Here is an 18,480-nt window from a genome sequence, read left to right on the forward strand (position 1 = left end):
ACTTTTAATGACAAATGCAATTTGAATGCTCATCTGCGTACGCTGCAGTGAAAACTCATCAGTCCGATGGCGACAATGCATCTCATTTAACTGGCATTCAATTAACTAGATTCTCTTTAGCTGGCAAAGGGCCGAGCTTGAGCACATAAATCAATAAATGTCATAAGTCCCTTGTGATGAAAGAACTTAAGTACCGCTGTTCAAGCCTTTGGCACACTTTGATTCATGCACATGCAACGAGCTAAGTGGTGGCAAAAGTGAGGAAAGTGAAATTTTAAATTTAGCCAAGGTTAACGAGATTTGTTCAGCCTACTTTGACGTCAATTTATACATGCAAATAAGCCATTTAAAGGATTTTAATTTATCTAATTTAACGGCCATTATTTATTTAACGGCTATTGGTGAAAATGTTAATAACATCTAGCTTGGCTTTTCTACTAAACTTAAAGCAATGGTAACTAACTAGCTTCGGATAATGTAGTTAGTTTCTTTCTAGTTAAGCTTTCTTACATACAAATATTTAAATTTAGATATGGAAATAAGCGTTAGAAAGCAGCCCTTAGTCATCCCTTTACAATATAATTTGGTTTACTGCGAAATATGCAAACTAAATATATAAATTAAAAATAATTTTAATTGCTGGAAGCAAAAACTACGTGCTCAAAGTCAATATCGAATAATTAAATTTTTTATGTATAAAATTATTGAAAATCTTATTTAAATTATGTTAACCCAAAAGTTATCGATAGCCCTTAACATATTACTCATTTGGGCAATGTTAACAGCAATTTAGCAGTTTTTCCCAAGACCGGCAACTCTATCAAATTTATTTAATAGCTGTTCTCAAGCAATTTCGCGCTCAGCCAAAAGAAAGTAAAGTCAAACCAAAATCCACCAAACTAATGGCCAGCACATCGCGAAATGCCTCACAAAGACGCAATACATCGCGTTCCCAGCAATCAATAATAGTGAGCCAGGCGGAAATACAACATGTCGAAATAGATCAGCAAGTGCGAGCCATTCTGAATTTTATTCTATGTCATTCGGCCAACAAGGTTCCAATCAAACACAATGATTTAGTTCCTCTGACGGATGGAAAAGCGGAGGTTAATAAGAGACTCCCGTTGGTCACTCAACTGCTGGAAAAACGCTACGGCATTAAGCTAGTCCAGCTCGAAGGGAACCCCAAAAGATACATTTGTATAGCCGAAGCACCACCAACGTCCACCTTCGAACTAACCGCTGCACAGCGTCCGCAATTCACATTGCTCTACATTATACTTACCTACGTCTTTTTACGCGGCTGTCACTTAGAGGAAAGCAAGCTGTTTACCATGCTGGATACGTTGGGGGTTAATGTGCACGAGGAGCATGAATACTTTGGTTCCGACATATCGAAACTGGTCGAAGAGACATTTGTGAAGCAAGAGTATCTGAAACGAGAGCGTTCACAGTTGAATCCTTTCGATGATCCCAAGATTACCTACAGTTGGGGCCAACGCGCGAAACGCGAATTTACCTATCAGCAAATTGTTCAATTTGCATCCAAATTATTTAACCAGGACGTCAGCTTTTTTCAGAAGCAGCTTATGATGGCCGAAGCCATGGATAATCCTGAAGGCTTGCCAGCTCCAACTCCTGCTGCAGATAGCACGAATACAAGCTACACTGACTGTAATAGTTTCATGGAGAGTCAGCAGTAGATAATAGAATTTGCATATCTTGAATAATGTACATTTGTTTGTTATATTTATATTAACAATTTATATTTATTTTAGGCTTTACTATAAATAAATGCAGATGGTATCTAATACTTGGCATAGTCCGTATCCATTATCAGCTTGCCATCCTTATCTTTGAGTCGGACACGGCCATTGGAGTAACGGGTTTCCTGGCTGCCATCCGGATAGACAAGTTTAACTGTACCATCAGGATATTCGCGACGTTTGTTCAATTTGGTGTGTATTTCCTTTTGCCCATTGGGAAGGTTTAAAATCTTATCACCATTTCGCAGTTGAATCAAATGCGTGCCATCCGCATAGCGCCACTCTTCCAATTTTTCCGTATCGCTTGGATCGACAATTTTAATGGAATTGTTCGGGAAATGAATCTCGATGACGCCATTCTTGTGACGATGCTCGGTTTGTCCATTCGGAAACTCAAGTATCTCCAGACCGTCCAGATAGGTAGTGTGCCATGTATTAGTCTCTGCATAATAATACTTGACTGTACCAGCACGTATATCTGTTTCCTTAATGTCCTTGTTAAAATACAACATGCGCACGGTCATACCATCGGCACTGATCTTCTTAAGATTGCCATTTGGATACCAAATGTCTTTACTCCCATCCTCATTCACAATCTCACGCTTGAACTCAATATTTTCGCTGTGATTGTTGTTGCTGTTATTGCTGTGATTACTGCTTCCGTTATGATTGTTGTTATTGCTTCCTTTATTTTTGTTCTTGTTGCGTTCGGCAAAAAGTGTGTCAGCTTCTGCTGTGGCTGACTTTGTCGGTTTTGCCGGCTTTGGCATGGGTACATCGTCCATTTCGAAGGAGCTACTTGAGGCGTAACTTTCACTGAGCGGCTCTGATTTTTTTCGGCTTCGATTTAGGCGACGCTGTTGGCTCGTTGACTTATCCTGCAATATGCTCGTGATCGATTTGCTTTGCCGTTTGCCATTCTCATCCGTATGCTTGGCCGCGGGTGCTGCTGCCTCCTGCTAAATGAGAATCTTGAGCTGGAAACATTTTTAGATATTCGTCAAATACTTACCAGCTTTGGGGCCAAGCGTGCAATATTGCGATTAATTTCTTGTAGCATTTTGCTGCTGTTATCTCGTGTTAGCTTCACTATCTCTTGCTCCAGGCGCTTGTTTTCACGCCCGAGCAACTCAATTTCGTCCCTGTAGTTGCGTTGCTCCTTTTCAGCGGCACGCAGCTGAGCACGAAGTCGCGCCTGCGCTGACACGTGAGTCTGTTCCTTTTGTTTCAGCTGCAGCTGAAGGGCCTCCACCTCTTGCTTAAGCGCCGCCAGTTCCCTTTTCTCCTTGCTATTCATATTGCTCTTTTGAAGACGCATCTGTTGCTCGAATTTGCGACGTTCCTCTTCAATCTTCATGCGCTCATCGTGCAAATAGATTTCCGCTTGGATTTTCTCATCATGCACACGCTCCATTGCCTCCAAATGTTCTTGGGCACACTTGGCCTTGTCAAGCTCGTGTTGCTGCTTAAGCCGCAGAAGCTGAGCATTTTGTTCCTTAAATGTGGTGATTTCCGCTTCCAGTTCCTCGAGTCTCGTGCGCACCAAATTCGCCTTCGCTTGTAGCTCTTGCGTTAGTTGCTCATCGCCAGCAGCGCTCTGTGTCGGCTGTGCCTTTTTCTGTTCCAGAGCCTGAAACAACGCTGCTTTGAACTCTTCAAAGAGCTCCACATTTGTGCCATCCTGCACCGTTGTCTCATCTGAATATTGATGTGTATCATTGGAATCGGAGAATCGCACATGTACCTGAGCCTTGCCGGCGTTAATTTTTATCGGCGTTCGGGTCAAGGTGCAGTCCTGCTCATCCGGATTCTCATCGTCATCACTTTCACTAATCACCTCCGACACTTGTGGTTGCAGGCGCATTTCACGCATCTGCGATATAACAATCTGATCGCTATCGTCAGCATCCGCCTGACGGTGCTTCTCCTTGCGTGCCATGAAAGTGCGTATGCAGCTGGAGTTCATATCCACGTTACCCTCACGGGCCTTCTGCTCCAACAGCTCAAATATGCTGATATTGTCGTCACTTTCCACACGTATCTGGGCCGAGCGTCGATGCAGTACAGGTGGCCTAATCTGCTGTGAGTCTAGCACCTTGGCCCAACACATGTTTGCCAGTGCATTCGAGCTTGCCTCGGAAGAGTGTTCATCGTCGGCCGTTTGCCCTTTGGCGTCGTTTAGCTCGACAAAGCGAACCTTCGGCGACACACTGGAATTCGTGTTACTGGTTGAAGAATAGGAAGACTTCAGATCCGGCGTGGAACTGCACACAGTCTTGGAGTTTATCAGGGGTTGCTGAAAGCGATGCTCCTTTTTCGACAGTGGAGGTGCCGGTGGTGGTGGGGGCATTGCTATTGCTTTCTGTACAACAGTTGGCACTTTGTGCGTCTTCAAAATGCTACGCTTTTGTTGTTTTATCAAGCCGGGCTTGCGGTACTGTGGATGAGCATTCGCGTATTTGTAGCGGGGTAAATTATTAAGACGCAATTGGTCAGGATCAACTTTGAAGCGCTGTTTTAGCCCATCACCACGCCGTAAAAATGGCTTTTTGGGCTTTGCTGGTCGAGGACTAGTAGAAATATCTGTAAGTTGGAAGCACTGCTCAGCCTTTTCTCCTTCATCCTCATCCTGTTTCGCGTGGCGCACCATTTGTATGCTTGATGACTGGTTCTGTTGCTCCTGTTCCTGATCCTGCTCCTGTTCCAGATTGTCATTGTTTTCAATTTTATTTACATCTCCAGTGTTTTCATCCACAATGTGATCGGGCAACAGCCCAAGCATTTGGTACATATTGCGGTGCTCCAGTCCGAGCATTAGGCGCTGCTTGTTTTGACGCTCTTCTAAAAGGCGTTTTTGTTCCTCTTGCCAACGGTTCAAAGCTGCCAAGCGTGTTGATATATCCAGTTGTGTCAAAGGTGAAGCATTAATCTCATCAGATCCTTCCATATTTTGGCTTTGCGTATCATTCAAATTAATTATTTTATTGTTTATATACGCGGAATCCGACGCTAAGCATTCAAACAAGAAGTCCAAAGTTCTAGTGCTGGAAAGTGTCGCACAGAAATGAAACCAGGGCAGGTTTATTTTTAAATTAAAAAATACTCCATTAGATAACTTATGAAACTACTCGCAAATAAAGTTTTCCTATATACATTTATTTACATTATTAATACATATCATTTACTTATTATTTACATTAAATGTAAGAGCTCCTACATATCAGGAACGTGGCCGTCATTTTCATTTACTTCTGGCTCATCAAAATCTCGTACTTGTACATCGGCATCCTCTCCATACTGCAAAATACTATCGATCTGTAGCAGAAGATCGCTCAAACTCTCCTCATCATCGACGTTCAATGGAAAAAAGCGCACCAAACTAGAATATAAACAATAATTTCATGTTTAATATTGTTTAATTAATGTACAGACTGCACAGTGGCAACGCCAACATGGCAAACTTGCCAGCCCTGGTTTAGAGAAAATAATTTTTCGTCGCGTCGTAAAATGTGCGCATAAACTCAACCTTAAAATTACAAATAGAGCATAATTGTACATAATATAACAAAATAAATCACAAATACTTCAATTAAGTGCACCGTCCACCAGTTTTGGCGGGTCAAACGAAGTGTGTCGAAAATACCCCAAAAAATCCCAAGCAACAGCAACAACAAGAGCAAAATAGACTCTTTTTCAACACAACATTTTTTGGGCACACACCAAAAACGGCAAAGAAGCTAAAAAACCCTGAATTTACGACCGCACCGTAATTCAAAACATGGATGACAATACGGACATGGACTTATCCAAAGTGTATGTTGTACGCTCCGCCAAGGGCGTAGACATGCTATGTGTGGATGATTACCTTTATCATTTCGATCGCATTGGAAAAAACAACACATACCGTTGGCTATGCAATCGACGAAAGGATAAAGTGACGCCATGCCGGTCGCGCATCTCCACCATCGTGCCCGATCCCACGGACAAGAGCAAGCATGTTGTGGTCGATGTTATTCAGGCACATGTCCATCCACGTTGCAGCAATCATGAGATCACTAAAGTCTCACAACGCAAGCGACTGTCCAACATGAAAATGAACGATGCTTACAGCACCACGCAGCCAAAGCGCGCCCGACTATATGAGCGCGCTGCTGCCGGTCTCAATCCACCCGAATGGATATCCACAAACAGAGAAAATGAAGCACTTCAATATTCGTTTCACCTAGACTTTGAGGTGTGTCAATTTCTCTTGATATGTGATAATTGATATAATTCTTAATGAGTTAAAATTGAAAGATTCTTCTTATATGGTCATCTCGTATATATATATAGCTGCGACCTATTAATCCCACCAATCCAAAATTTCAGTTCAGGAATCATTTAGAAAGAAATACAGTTTAAGATTCGCTAAGCCGCACATTTAAGTAATTGGGGTCAACATTTATTTGCTCGTTAAAGATAATTCATTTAATATGATTCTATATCTCATGTGAAGGGTAATCTTATGCAGTTCGAGCAGTAGTATTCATCACTATTATAAAATATTGAACAATATTAATTAGCGATTCCCATTCACTTTGCAGGATAAAGATCGGGTTTATATGCTGCGCCGTCGCGATGGTCGTGTTATGGTGTGCATTGATGGGCAGCTGTACTATCTGGCTGGCAAGTCGTACAAGGGGGATCTATATCGATGGACATGTGTGAGGAAGCGTGATATTGAGTGCACGGCAAAGATCTGCACGGAGGCAACCTTGGCTGGGGCCCATCGATTGCATTTAATGGAATCGGATGCGCATATACATCCACACTATTCCGCTGACAAGCTAATGCAAATGTTTACCAGGCACCAGATTCTCTTGGTAGACGATGACCAAACAGTGGAAGTACTGCAGGAGTGCCCCAATCTGGAGTACTTTGATCCCGAGCTAAGCTCAGGCTCGCAGAAGGGCGATGATGTTGGCTCCATAATCATTGAAGATTGCGAGGAAAACTATGAGGTTTATATGAATCTCGACAATACTGAGTCTGCGCTGACCGAAACACAACAGCAGGAGCACCCAGTTCTCGATAACGAAATGAAATGGCCAAATGCTGCTGATATCATTGATAATTATGTGAGTCCGCCGGATTATGATCCGCTGACCGAAACCGATCTGACCAAGTTTACATTTCTGCCATCGGCGAAAGGACGTAAGGTGCTCTGCTTGGACCGCCATCTGTTTCATTTCGACTCGCAGAGCCGGGCCAACGGTCACATGTTCTTCACGTGCATCATGCGGCGTGACAAGCAGCAAAGCTGTCATGTTCGCGTCACATTGGATCCCGTTGAGAACGGACCAGAGGTGCTGCGCATTAATGGAGAGCATACTCATAAACCCGATCTGCAGGAGATACAGCGGCGCATTAATCAACAGAGGAAACAGGAAAAGGTGCTAGAGTTGGCGAAGCAATGTGGCAATGTCAAATCGGAGCAAGGCGACACGACGAGACATTCACTTGGCACTGAAGAGACTGACTTTGAAAGTCAAGATGATCTGGACACGGAGGAGGAGGCAGACACAGTTGCTGAGCAGCAGGTGGGCAACTATGAGAAACTGAAAGACCAGTCGTTAACCTCCAACACTAGCGACGGCCACCACAATGTGGTCATGAAAAAGGTAATTGGCATTGATGGCATTAAGTTGGAGCCCGAGCATGCGCAGGCAGCCTCAATGATTGTGCAGTATATGAACGATGGCGCCGACAATATCAGCGCCAAGATCGAGATCCTACCCAATGATTTAGAGGCCATTGAACAGCCCACCACATCGACACCTAAGCCACAACTGACTAATCTACGGAAGCGTCGTACTAACGCAGTGCCCAACAACAACAACAACAACAACAATGCTCAACTAACTTCGCTTCCCCCGGACATGGATCTGACCAAAATCTGTACTTTGCGGTCGGCCAAGGGCAGCGAGATGCTTTGCGTGGATGGCTACATCTATCATGCCAAGAATCGTGGCCTCATCTCACGCAATTATTGGGTGTGCATCAAGAGCCGTGATCCGGAGATCAATTGCAAGAGCCGCATATCGACGGCCACACAAAAGGATGGCTCTATCCGGGTTTTGCGGGTCTACAACAGTCACAGTCATCCGTTCAGCGAGGACGACATCAAACGACGACTCTTCAATGAAATCAACAAAAAGAACAATAAAAAACTCAAGTTCCGGCCACTGCATTTCATCGGAAAGTCTCTGGAGCAAATCAAACAGGAGTATGGAGATCTGTCTGTCGAGCAGCTCAATGTATCCAATCTCACAGATGGTATTGTGGTCCACAAGAAGCCACGCAACAGTGCAGGCAGCAGCCAAAATAGCACCACCAGCACATCCAGAACAAAAACAAAGGGAGAGGAGACACTAAACTCAGCTGCTCTCAAACACAAGCTGCAGGCACAGCAGCAGGTCCAGGAGCAACACGACTTCGAGGAGGATGTGGTTATCGAGGACGAAGAGGATATCGAACAGGCACCCATAACCGATGATGGGCAGTTCATGACTGTCGAAGAAGACAACACGGATGCCATAATCGAAGTTGTCGAGGAGGTGCCCGAAATGGAAAACTATGGCAACATTGAGTAAGTACATCTCAATCGAAATCCAAATTATAGTATATAAAGATTTCATTAACATCGAATTGCTAGCGGAATACGAAATTAGCCAGGTTCCATATTAGATTACAGGGCAATTGAAAGTCGACCAAGTTTAGCTTTTACAACTTGGTATGTTGAACAGCTATTGAAAAGTAAAAACGATTTTGGCATTCGGTTTCAGTCGGTTTTAAGAGCTGCGCGTGCGCACTCCACTATTACGGAGCAGATTCCAGTTGGGTAAATGCCGAGATATTAAAAATAAAATATATCGCATAGATGACAGCAACAATATTTACATTCGCTTTTGTCTAATGGGAACCTGCTTGTTGGCCTGGCCACAATTGAAACCGGTTATACAAGATACCTCAACTCATTTGCAATCTCATTTTTTCTGCATAATTTGATACAGACCCATTTATACGATGAAGTTATACGCCGTATCGGATGGACCGCCCTCGCTGGCCGTGCGCATGGCCCTCAAGGCGCTGGGCATCCAATATCAGCTAATTAATGTGGACTTCTGTGCACTGGAGCACCGTACGCCGGACTATGCTAAGGTGGGTAGTCTCTAAGCTAACAGTTGATTGACAACTTAATGCAATTTCATACTACCTACAGATGAATCCACAAAAGGAGATACCTGTACTGGACGACGATGGCTTCCATCTGTCCGAGAGCATTGCAATTATGCAATATTTGTGCGATAAGTACTCGCCTCTATCGACGCTGTATCCGGAGGATCCGACTGAACGGGCGCTGGTCAATCAGCGTCTATGCTTCAATATGAACTTTTACTATGCGCCCATTTCGGCCCATAGCATGGCGCCCATATTCTTCGACTACGAGCGCACGCCCATGTCCCTGAAGAAGGTCGAGAATGCGCTCGATGTATTCGAAACGTATCTGCAGCGTTTGGGCACCAAATATGCGGCCTCTGAAAATGTAACCATTGCAGACTTTGCGCTGGTTTCATCGACTCTATGCCTGGAAGCCATTGACTTTGATTTCTCGCCTTATCCGCTGGTACGGAAGTGGTACAGCACTTTTAAGGAAGAGTATCCAGAGCTCTGGCAGATTGCCGACAGTGGCATGCAGGAGATTATTGCATTTGAGCATAATCCTCCAGATCTTTCACACATGGAACATCCATTTCACCCAACCCGCAAGCCAAAGGCATAATCAATTGTAAAAATTTAGAAAATTAGAAATTAAGAGTACTTGCTGCATTTAAGCGAGCCTTGATAGTGGAAATATGCACACACTATTTTTTTTAAATAAATTCAGTTCTATAAAATATTGTACCTAGTATTCAAAACGTTGTCTATGGAGGGAGTGTTTGTGGGAGATTACGAGAAATAGACATCAACTACGGGCTTAAAATTATGGGAGGAAGGTAATCTGAAGACTGCTCAGCGTAGAGAGTCTATATATAAGTAACTTACCTAAAATCTTCGATGAGCGAGCCAATTGCTTCAGTTAGCTTTCGATATTTCTCGCCGAACCCCGTACCTATTGTCAGTTCACCCATTAGGTTATGCGTGTCTGGCTCCAAATATAGTTCCAGCTGCTTGCGCGCCTCGGCGCTCAAGAGATCCACTTTGGTTAGCACGTTCACGTGCGGCTGCTCCATGTTGGCCATGACACTGAGCGCTGCCATCGTTCCTGATATGAACTTAGCGCCATCGACCATGAACTGCGAGTCCAGGCAGAAAACAACACAAGTGCGGAAATTCCAGGATTCTAATAGCTCCACCAACTGCTTGCCCATCTTCAGATGTGTGAATAGTTCGATTTGGCCAGGCATATCGAACAGTATGTAGTCATCATCGGGCTCTCCCAGCATTAGTTCATCTTCTCCGCCGCACAGTTGTTCTTTTAGCCAGTCCTGATTCTCAATGAGAAACTCAAGGCAAAATATAAGACCACCATTGGGGCCATAGTGTAACTCCTCGTCCTCCATGGCATCGTCCAGATGTATCAGCTCTCGTATGTCTGTTAATGGTGTGTAATTAAAGTGCTCCGCTGCTGGATCCAAGTTGACAACCTGAATGTTGCGCTTGCCATCCATAGCATGCTGTTGCATGTAGCTACAATAGGTAGACTGTGCTATGCGATTATATGTCTGTGAAATTCTTTAACTAATAGATAGGTAAATAATGTAAGTTTACCTTGCCACTACCAGCAGGTCCTACCACAATTTGTGCGAAACGCATATTAAATTTTACTTAGAGTTTTAAAATAAAGACTAGCGAATTCTGAAATCCGTGCGCGTGCGGTCGCTTAGTGCTGCAAAGCGTCGGAAAAAAGCTGGAAATGCGTTTTGGGGTTTTGGCCAATTCTTTGGATGATGTGGCAACGCCACTGCGCGCTTTCCACAGATTTAAATTATTGAGTGACCATATTGAGATGTACAGCTGTGGAGTTAATTAAGTCTGCGGCTTAACAGCCAGAAATCGTAAACACAATAGTGACTCGTTAATTTACATATGATCAGATTGATTTATCAGAACGTTCAATCACGTCGCCACCCTGCGTAGGCTAAGCCTAATTGCTGATAAACATCTAAATTGTGCTACGAAACGTACACACGCGCCGCACACACGGACAGCGAAACGAGCGACAGCTGTCCATCTAACGATTGTCCCTGCCCCGAACATGACAATCATAATGATTTTTTAAATGCCACGCTTGCAGCAAAACTATAACGCTTAAAAATAATATTCTCTTTATACAACTTTTTTTTTTTTTTATAAAATTTGATGTAGTCTGTGCCCTGCGTGTGCATGTCGGAAGACCGGAAATAATTTTCTAGATGCCCAAGCTAAACACCCACCCCAGAAACAGCTCTAACTGCACTTGTGTACTTTTAATGATATCGTCGACAGGGGCTGCAGGCCAGGTGTTCAATATATTGTGCTGATAACTGTGTTATTTAGTTGTAAATTGCGCCTTTTGGCCTCGTCGCTTGAACTGCAAATGGCTAAAAATTATAGGATCAATAAGCGCGTGCTATTTCATCATTCCAATGCTGAATTTCTTATTTAAATATAATAAAAAATTATACATACATATATTTTAATTTTAATACTTGTATTTATTTAATTGTAAACTAAACGACTAAGTATAACATTTAGATGTAAGCAAACTTATAGCAATTAAATACCACAGAACAAGTTGATTTTTATAATATTTTAAAATTGGAATATATGTATATATATAATGTATACTCATATATATGCATGTATGTGTGTGTGTGTCTGTTAAAGGTGCCACTACCATATCGTTGACTAGCATGCCTTGACTAGCTTGAGCGTTGTTGCATTGCAAGAGTTAAAGAATATTCTCTTAAAGACCACCTCCGTTGCCAAAGATGTTCGCTGCAGGACCAGCAGCAGCACCTGGACCGACAGCAGCATCTCTTATATTTCCACTGACATTGAAGTCCTCGCTGCTCTGATTGCTATTGTGATTTTGACTAGAATTCGAATTGTTGCTGCTGCAGCCGCTGCTCTTTGCCGCATTGTTGCTGTAGAGCGGCTGGTTTGGATGCTGATTGGTCGCTCCATTGGGATCGTCCGGTGTCCAAGTGCGTGCGTAGAGCTTGCTGCCCGGATAGCGATCGCCCTTGCGGTACCAGGATAACGAATGCGACATTCCTCCGGCTGCAACAAAGACAATTTGTTCAATATCATATTATTGCAACATATTCAATCGAAAGTCAAGCGCCGCCCCATCAATTAAAAGTTGTTGCCAAAAACTGAGCAAATGCCATTAGCGAACACATTACAAGCCCATCAGCAGCCGCAGAGCAAACAAGCAAAGGGTTCATAGTGTCTCTCTGCATGCTTGCTGTTGTTGCAGCTGTCCACCATTTGCCTTGAGCAAACAAAACCCAAGCACAAATCCTGCCCTTCGCCAGCCTGCCTGCGTTTTCTATTACGTCCAATCAGCTTGCACGCGGGAAAACATCCCATGCCCCTGCCCCTGCCCGAACACCTTCCCTCTCCCTCTCCCACTCCATTTCCCATTCCAATCAGAGCGGAAGCTTCGTAATTTGTAGAGCACACTGTATTTCGAGTGTCTGATGCGGGTGTTGCTCAAATATGCGACATGCCACCCCATCGTTCGTTTACCACAGGCAGCTTCAGCTTCACACCCGCTCCGTCATCTTGCAAGTTGGTGTGAACATATGCCAGGCGTGTGTCCGGCATCCCCGCTGCCCCGCTACCCGGCGACCCCATAGCCACCATAAGAGTCGTGAAAACCAATCCACTTGCTGTCATTTAAGTGGGCGTTGTGTTTGGGGTTTTGCGATTTTTATCTATATATGTATCTCTGCTTTTTTGTTTTGTTTCATTCTTCGTTTTTCTTTGGGGCTTTGTCTGTTTTTGCTCAACATTTTTAATGCCCGTTAAGCATGAAAATGCTTTTGCCATACCACCATATCACAGTCCATCTTTCTCCACTGCCTCCATTTTGGTGCTTTTGGCCTCGTTTGCCCTTTAACAGGACCCACGAATCGTTCTGCACACACATCTGCTCGACTATAACGAATTTCTCACGATATGATTATGTCGATTGCGCATTGTTGTTGTAACAACTTTGTTGTTCCCAAAGTCGAATGTGCGTGTGTATTTGTGTGTGTGTGTGTCTGTGCACCTGGACTTGGAGTTGAAGTTGGAAATTGGGCAAGGTGTGTGTCATGTTGGATTTTATCAAAACAATTTTTATGTCGCATGCACTTTGAACAATATATCTTATCTGGGATTTAGTTCAGTTCGGATTTAGAACAATGCTACACGAAAGATATTCATTTCTGTCATTCTGATAATAATATTATATGTTTTATATTATTTATTTATATAATAAATCTCTTATTCTTTATATTAATCTTAGTACAAAATTAAACATGACAACTTTTTAAGATTTTTAGATATGTAGATATGATTTTTATATATCAACTGCTTCTTTTAAGACATATCAAAATTAAAACAGAAGTTAAAAATGCAAAATATTTTGAAAAAGCTTAGCTGTAAGGCTTAATAATTAGACACACTTAAATTGCTAGTCTATAATATTCTATACGCCTCGTTAGATTGTAACTAGCAGTGCTAAAAGCTTACAGATTTTTCTTAGTACTCGTAGGGAGCTGTTATTTTCAACCTGTGAAACATTGCCCATAAAGCAATACGATTTCTTTGAATACGTCTGCTGAAGGCATTGCAAATCAGGTATTGGGATATAAATCTTACGTCATAGCTCTATTACTGATGACTTGAAAATAAGTTAAAATATCACAATATCTTCCAGAATAATATTCCCAGAAGGGGAATTAGATAAAAACTATATTTCTGACGGTTTAAAAATGGAAAATAAATCAATTTTAGGACAGGAAATAAGGTGTGCCAGACAGAAATATAAATGATTTTTGATAAACAAACACTATAAATAAAATGCCTCTTATTATTAATAAAATTCCTCTTCTATCTCAAATATACTCTCCCAATAAAAACCCATACGAATAACTTGTCTAATAGCTCGCTTTACAAATATTCCCAAAGGTTGTAAATTTTGAGCTAAATATAAATAAAGTAGATATTCCACTCATTATCATAGATATAAATTTTAATGCCAACTAGTTTTCGGCAAAGTATTAATTTCTGTTGTGACACTCAAGAGTTGAAAAAAACTTTAAAAAAAAAAACTCTTAAAAATGCTGCCAATCATTCAAAATCAGACTGCGAAATACCCCTATGCAGTGGTTTTTGAGAACACCCTTTGGCTCACCAAGTGCTCGGGCATTAGTTATGCAGATGCTGCAGCTCGATCGGATCAATTGAGAATTTTGGAATTGCGGGTCTGCAGTGTCATACATATTGAATAGAAAAATTATTAACCAAAAAACCGTAACTAAAGCAACTTTTATGAGCTGGCACACGGAAAACCCTAATCCATTGTGCCGGGCCCCCACCCTCCCCGATGAGGCTAATGAAAACCTTTCGTGTGCGTACCAAGCGGAACCCTGGCACCAAGTTCACAGCATTCCGTGATCGATGTGCAATGAGCAACAGCCACAGCCACAGCCACAGCCAGAGCAGTTTCCTTGACTGGCAGTCACGCAAAGCACGCAAAACGATGCCGAAGCGAGAAGTGTGAAAATTCAAATTAGTTACACTTAGGCAGACGCAGCAGCTACCCCATCAATGAAACTCCACGATGCCAGGGAGGGGTAGAGTGATCAACCCTCATTTAGACAATCGCACGAGATGCCTCAACCACATCAATGCACTTTAAATATGCAACGAACAACAGCTGAATTATGTCATTAGATGTAGAACTAGCAAACGCCTGACCATTGCCCACCGCCCATCGTTCACCGCCCACAGCTGATTGATTTGATTGATGGGTGATTGACAACTTACTGCGATCCTTGAGTATGATCTTCTTGGGCGGCTCCTTTTGATAGTTGCGCTGCAAGCTCAGTCCCGCCTCATTGCCGTTCTTGTCCTTCTTGACCATTTCGCTCAAAAATGTTATATAACTGATAGCCAGCTTAAGTGTATCCACCTGGAATTAGATTTGATTAAACTAAATAACATTGATGGGATCATAGAGGCAATCTTCATAGAAATATGATGTGATGATGATATGACATTTCGCTTATAAATTTATACATCAGCATCATCATGGTGTGGCAAAAGTTTTGGTCTCCAAAATTCATAATTAACTAAGAACTACTTGGTTATTAAGGGTCTTAGGGTTTGCTGACTTAAATAGTATAACATGCAAAGTTTTACTATGTAATTGTTTATTAATTATTATTGAAATATATTTAAGTTAAAACAATAGATCAATAGATCTCACCTTGCTGAGTCGCTTCTCGTAGGGCAGTGTCGGTATATGGGTGCGCAGACCTTCGAAGGCTTCATTGATGCTCTGCATGCGACGTCTCTCCCGGAGATTCGCCGCCTGCCGCTGCTGGGCCATCTGGGAGGCGCACTTCAAGCGACGTGGCTTGTGACTGCGTCGCCTAAACATTGAGTAGCTGCAATTGGTTATTATCGGAGCAGCTGGGCCTTGGGCAACCTGATTGAAATTAACACTCACGTCTTCTCGTTGTTCTCCTGGTCGCTGTTGAAGCCACTGCTGTACGCATCGTCATCATCATCGCTCTCCGAGCTGTGCTCATCTCCGAAAAAGTATTCGGAACTGGAGTTTGAGGCATTCGTCGCCTGCGATCCCTCGAAGAAGTGGCGAGCCATCGTCGCTTCCAAGTCGAAATTGTCCATTGAGAACATTTTGCCAATTGCAGTTACCCTTTCTGTTCAACGTCTCAAGCTAATGTTGGCTAATTGTCCAACAAGTGCATAACGGTAAACCGCACGCCTCCGCTTATAAATCTAATTGAGAACACGTGCACAGCACGTGCCGATCGAAAGAACTGCGACGCGTGTCGTTAGCCTTTGACTCTTGATTTTCGAACACTCTGAAAAGGACACAAAACATCATTTGTTTACATTATGTTCGATGCAATCTTATCGGTAGCTCTTGCTGTGGCCAGGTTGTTAAATTGATAATAAACATGTTCAACATGCAGACACTCTCGATTAGATAAGCCCGTCTGATAGCGACTGTGACTGCTCACAGCTTGATTAGGCATTAAATGCCCTATGCTAATGCGAATGGGATCAATAATAGTAGTAATTACAACAAAGAATTAAATACTATGTATACATATGTATATATTTATATTCAAAGGGCTTCAATCTTCTTTTCATTTCAATACTCTCAATTTATTAAGAACTGCAAGTAAGTTTCCCTTATGCTTCAGGATGTGCCATATACACATTGGAATTGAGTAAATACATATAGAGGCATAGTAAAGCCAATAACTTTATGTGTATATGGCTGATCTCGTCAACGAGTTGAGTCGATCCAGATCATTTTCATCGGTTCATCTTCTGTCTGTCTAAATTACAGTCTTCTATCTCTTCGCTCATAAATATACATTAATCCTGTAAACTACAAATGTGAAAAGCCTAAAAATTCAAAATATATATTCATCCAGTTCCACATTTATATTTATTCAATATATATTACCATTTCGATATAAACAAAATATCAGCGGGTTTTTAAAGGCAAATCTCAATGAAACTGATGATATCAGTCATAACGTGTATATTTAAGTTATGCTATGAATAATATAAATATACTGACGCTTGGATGAATCTAATAACAAATTGAAAGGTGTCTTCATAGATTAATGTCTCATTGGCGTTATCAAATCGGTACAGATTTATTTCAAATATATTATGTATATTATGCATATTATTATTCATATTCTCGTATCTCAGCTCTAGTTTCTAAGATTCTTTCAGTAGGATTTGCATTTGTTTTTCTATTTTTCATCTAGCTGACCAAAAGGTATCACAAAATTTCGAAATATATATCAACAATGAGTATATCCTATTAATGCCGACGGTAAGAGACCGAGATCGCTGAGGTCTCATTTTACCTTATTCGAGTGTTTTCATCCAATTTGCAATATCCGTAATGCTTAGCAAGTACACAAATATATCGTTATTCTTTATGATTGCACATTCATACACTATCTATGACCGATTTCTATGCACTCGATTCAATTTGCGGAAATGAAAACGTTTAAGCCGTTAGCTGAAACATTGAAGCGCGATTTGGTAGCGAACGCGCCGCCAGCTACAAAGCGAATGAAATTGTTTTGCCGGTGCCAGGCGCAGGATACGTTGCCTGCTGATAAGCGAGAGGCGGCGAGGGGTAGTAGTTCCTGTCGTGCCAACGTTGTCTGTCTCGCAGCATATCAATGGCGGCAGTGCCACATCGAACAGTGTTGCCAGATGGGCGGAGTTTGTGTCTGGCTGCCAGCCAATCAGAGCCAAGCAGCCAAAAACTTTCGCCTCTGCAGGGTTGCATTTTGGGGTAGAATAAGCTTATTAAGTTCGTGCAGTGAGTATTGTTTTTGTTTCTCGTTTTTTATTCATGCTCAGCCAAGGGATGAGATATTTGCTGTTGATTTTCATATGGCAGACACATTAAATTGGTCTTTGATTACGAACGCGTTTATCTGTTTAAGCGGAATTATTGCCCGAGTGGCATACAAGTGGCATGGTATGTATCCCTATGCAGTGGGCTCAACTGGGCAAGTGTCTGCGACGAGAAGTGGGCGTGGGCTAGGGAACAGACAGCTGCACTATTTGCGTGTGCAGCTCCAACAATATGAGCAATGATTTTATCATTTATTTTTCTTTTATTTCATTTTTTACTCAAGCAGCATCTAAGTCTAATTAATGGACTGCGGCAGCCAAGCAAACACAGCTCTGACACTAGCCAAATACATATATAGAGAATAGAAAAAACAATACAACGCAAAAATTTGTCAACCAGCATAATTTTTAAGCATTAGCACAGCGTGTCGCAAAGACTAATGCAAATATTTGCATTGTCTAGGATTCGGCTGCGAGACAGCTCCATTAGAACGGCCTTTGCTGCTGCAGTATCTGCTGCATATTTTACGGCGCCCAGACAGGGGTGTCAAAATACCACGAAACATTATAGAATGTATGTATTTAGATATACATATATATATATATATACAGTCCTCGATAAAGCCACTCACCCCTCAAGGCAGTTGATTGTGTTGCGCCTTTGCTGCTTTGCGTTTGTTTGTTGTCCTTTTTTCCGTGTCTGTTGCCCCTACCCCTGGCCCTGCCCCTGTCACTGCTCCTGCTCCTGACTGCCTCATCCTCATCGGCGACGACGACCTCACTAAGGCTACCCATGATAAACAATTTGTTTTTTCGACTCGCCATCTCATCATTTGTTGTTGTTGTTGTTGTTGTTGTTTCTGTTGCTTTTGTTTTCATTGCCAACGCTGCTCCTTTTTGTGCAGCTGTATAAACAAATTAGTTCTCAATTTTATCAAGTTGTTGCCTAGTGGCGAATCAGTTAACAGCCGACTGCCAAGATTGAGGTGAGTTGGGCCAAAATCAAGATCGAGTCTCATTTTATATAACATTTTTATTTACAAGATAATAA

General features: G+C 42.2%; 6 protein-coding genes across 8 annotated transcripts in view; 2 read left to right on the top strand and 4 right to left on the bottom strand.

Annotated features, from left to right (window-relative positions):
• sas (stranded at second transmembrane protein) overlaps nt 1–19 on the bottom strand; it is a 31,836-nt gene extending 31,817 nt beyond the window's left edge. Inside the window, exon 1 of the mRNA XM_089256229.1 lies at nt 1–19. The gene's annotated coding sequence lies outside the window, so the exon portion shown is untranslated.
• A 763-nt stretch (nt 20–782) lies between these two features.
• On the top strand, nt 783–2,471 carry MAGE (necdin, MAGE family member). Its single transcript, XM_018112108.3, has one exon. The coding sequence runs from the start codon at nt 903–905 to the stop codon at nt 1,701–1,703; it is 801 nt and encodes a 266-aa protein (XP_017967597.1). The 5' UTR covers nt 783–902; the 3' UTR covers nt 1,704–2,471.
• On the bottom strand, nt 1,808–4,835 carry Sas-4 (spindle assembly abnormal 4). 2 transcript variants are annotated; one of them, XM_018112550.3, is made up of 2 exons: nt 2,779–4,835; nt 1,808–2,722 (listed from the first exon to the last, which is right to left on the bottom strand). In XM_018112550.3, the coding sequence occupies exons 1-2, from the start codon at nt 4,711–4,713 to the stop codon at nt 1,808–1,810; spliced, it is 2,850 nt and encodes a 949-aa protein (XP_017968039.1). In that variant the 5' UTR covers nt 4,714–4,835. The 2 variants fall into 2 exon arrangements, with proteins under 2 accessions (XP_017968039.1, XP_017968038.1); XM_018112549.3 differs by having other exon boundaries at nt 1,808–2,725; nt 2,779–4,834.
• Nucleotides 4,836–4,912: 77 nt separating this feature from the next.
• On the bottom strand, nt 4,913–10,745 carry LOC108659562 (GPN-loop GTPase 3). 2 transcript variants are annotated; one of them, XM_018112554.3, is made up of 3 exons: nt 10,578–10,745; nt 9,852–10,510; nt 4,913–5,145 (listed from the first exon to the last, which is right to left on the bottom strand). In XM_018112554.3, the coding sequence occupies exons 1-3, from the start codon at nt 10,620–10,622 to the stop codon at nt 4,980–4,982; spliced, it is 870 nt and encodes a 289-aa protein (XP_017968043.1). In that variant the 5' UTR covers nt 10,623–10,745; the 3' UTR covers nt 4,913–4,979. The 2 variants fall into 2 exon arrangements, with proteins under 2 accessions (XP_017968043.1, XP_089112366.1); XM_089256240.1 differs by having other exon boundaries at nt 9,852–10,496; nt 10,578–10,726.
• gfzf (GST-containing FLYWCH zinc-finger protein) lies at nt 5,246–9,710 on the top strand. The gene is made up of 4 exons (XM_018112545.3): nt 5,246–6,000; nt 6,350–8,394; nt 8,819–8,966; nt 9,028–9,710. Exons 1-4 carry the CDS (start codon nt 5,545–5,547, stop codon nt 9,586–9,588), a joined length of 3,210 nt encoding a protein of 1,069 aa, XP_017968034.1. The 5' UTR covers nt 5,246–5,544; the 3' UTR covers nt 9,589–9,710.
• A 737-nt stretch (nt 10,746–11,482) lies between the features above and the next one.
• On the bottom strand, nt 11,483–17,176 carry Fer1 (48 related 1). The gene is made up of 5 exons (XM_018112556.3): nt 16,925–17,176; nt 15,517–15,895; nt 15,274–15,454; nt 14,832–14,976; nt 11,483–12,071 (listed from the first exon to the last, which is right to left on the bottom strand). Exons 2-5 carry the CDS (start codon nt 15,705–15,707, stop codon nt 11,755–11,757), a joined length of 834 nt encoding a protein of 277 aa, XP_017968045.1. The 5' UTR covers nt 15,708–15,895; nt 16,925–17,176; the 3' UTR covers nt 11,483–11,754.
• Nucleotides 17,177–18,480: the final 1,304 nt, after the last annotated feature.

This window comes from Drosophila navojoa, chromosome 2, assembly GCF_054131105.1.
Source record: "Drosophila navojoa isolate 15081-1374.11 chromosome 2, UAZ_NAV_1.0, whole genome shotgun sequence".
In the NCBI taxonomy this organism is placed as follows: domain Eukaryota; kingdom Metazoa; phylum Arthropoda; class Insecta; order Diptera; family Drosophilidae; genus Drosophila; species Drosophila navojoa.

Excerpts from the sequence above, each read along its gene's own strand:
- MAGE (XM_018112108.3), top strand. The coding sequence starts at position 903 with ATGGCCAGCACATCGCGAAATGCCTCACAAAGACGCAATACATCGCGT.
- Sas-4 (XM_018112549.3), bottom strand. The coding sequence starts at position 4,713 with ATGGAAGGATCTGATGAGATTAATGCTTCACCTTTGACACAACTGGAT. Across the intron at positions 2,726-2,778 it reads CACGCTTGGCCCCAAAGCTG|CAGGAGGCAGCAGCACCCGC; the intron begins GTAAGTATTTGA and ends ATTCTCATTTAG.
- gfzf (XM_018112545.3), top strand. The coding sequence starts at position 5,545 with ATGGATGACAATACGGACATGGACTTATCCAAAGTGTATGTTGTACGC. Across the intron at positions 6,001-6,349 it reads CGTTTCACCTAGACTTTGAG|GATAAAGATCGGGTTTATAT; the intron begins GTGTGTCAATTT and ends TTCACTTTGCAG. Across the intron at positions 8,967-9,027 it reads GTACGCCGGACTATGCTAAG|ATGAATCCACAAAAGGAGAT; the intron begins GTGGGTAGTCTC and ends TACTACCTACAG.
- LOC108659562 (XM_018112554.3), bottom strand. The coding sequence starts at position 10,622 with ATGCGTTTCGCACAAATTGTGGTAGGACCTGCTGGTAGTGGCAAG. Across the intron at positions 10,511-10,577 it reads GACCTGCTGGTAGTGGCAAG|TCTACCTATTGTAGCTACAT; the intron begins GTAAACTTACAT and ends CGCATAGCACAG. Across the intron at positions 5,146-9,851 it reads TCGCTCATCGAAGATTTTAG|TTTGGTGCGCTTTTTTCCAT; the intron begins GTAAGTTACTTA and ends TTTATATTCTAG.
- Fer1 (XM_018112556.3), bottom strand. The coding sequence starts at position 15,707 with ATGTTCTCAATGGACAATTTCGACTTGGAAGCGACGATGGCTCGCCAC. Across the intron at positions 15,455-15,516 it reads CAGGAGAACAACGAGAAGAC|CTACTCAATGTTTAGGCGAC; the intron begins GTGAGTGTTAAT and ends AACCAATTGCAG. Across the intron at positions 14,977-15,273 it reads ACGAGAAGCGACTCAGCAAG|GTGGATACACTTAAGCTGGC; the intron begins GTGAGATCTATT and ends ATCTAATTCCAG.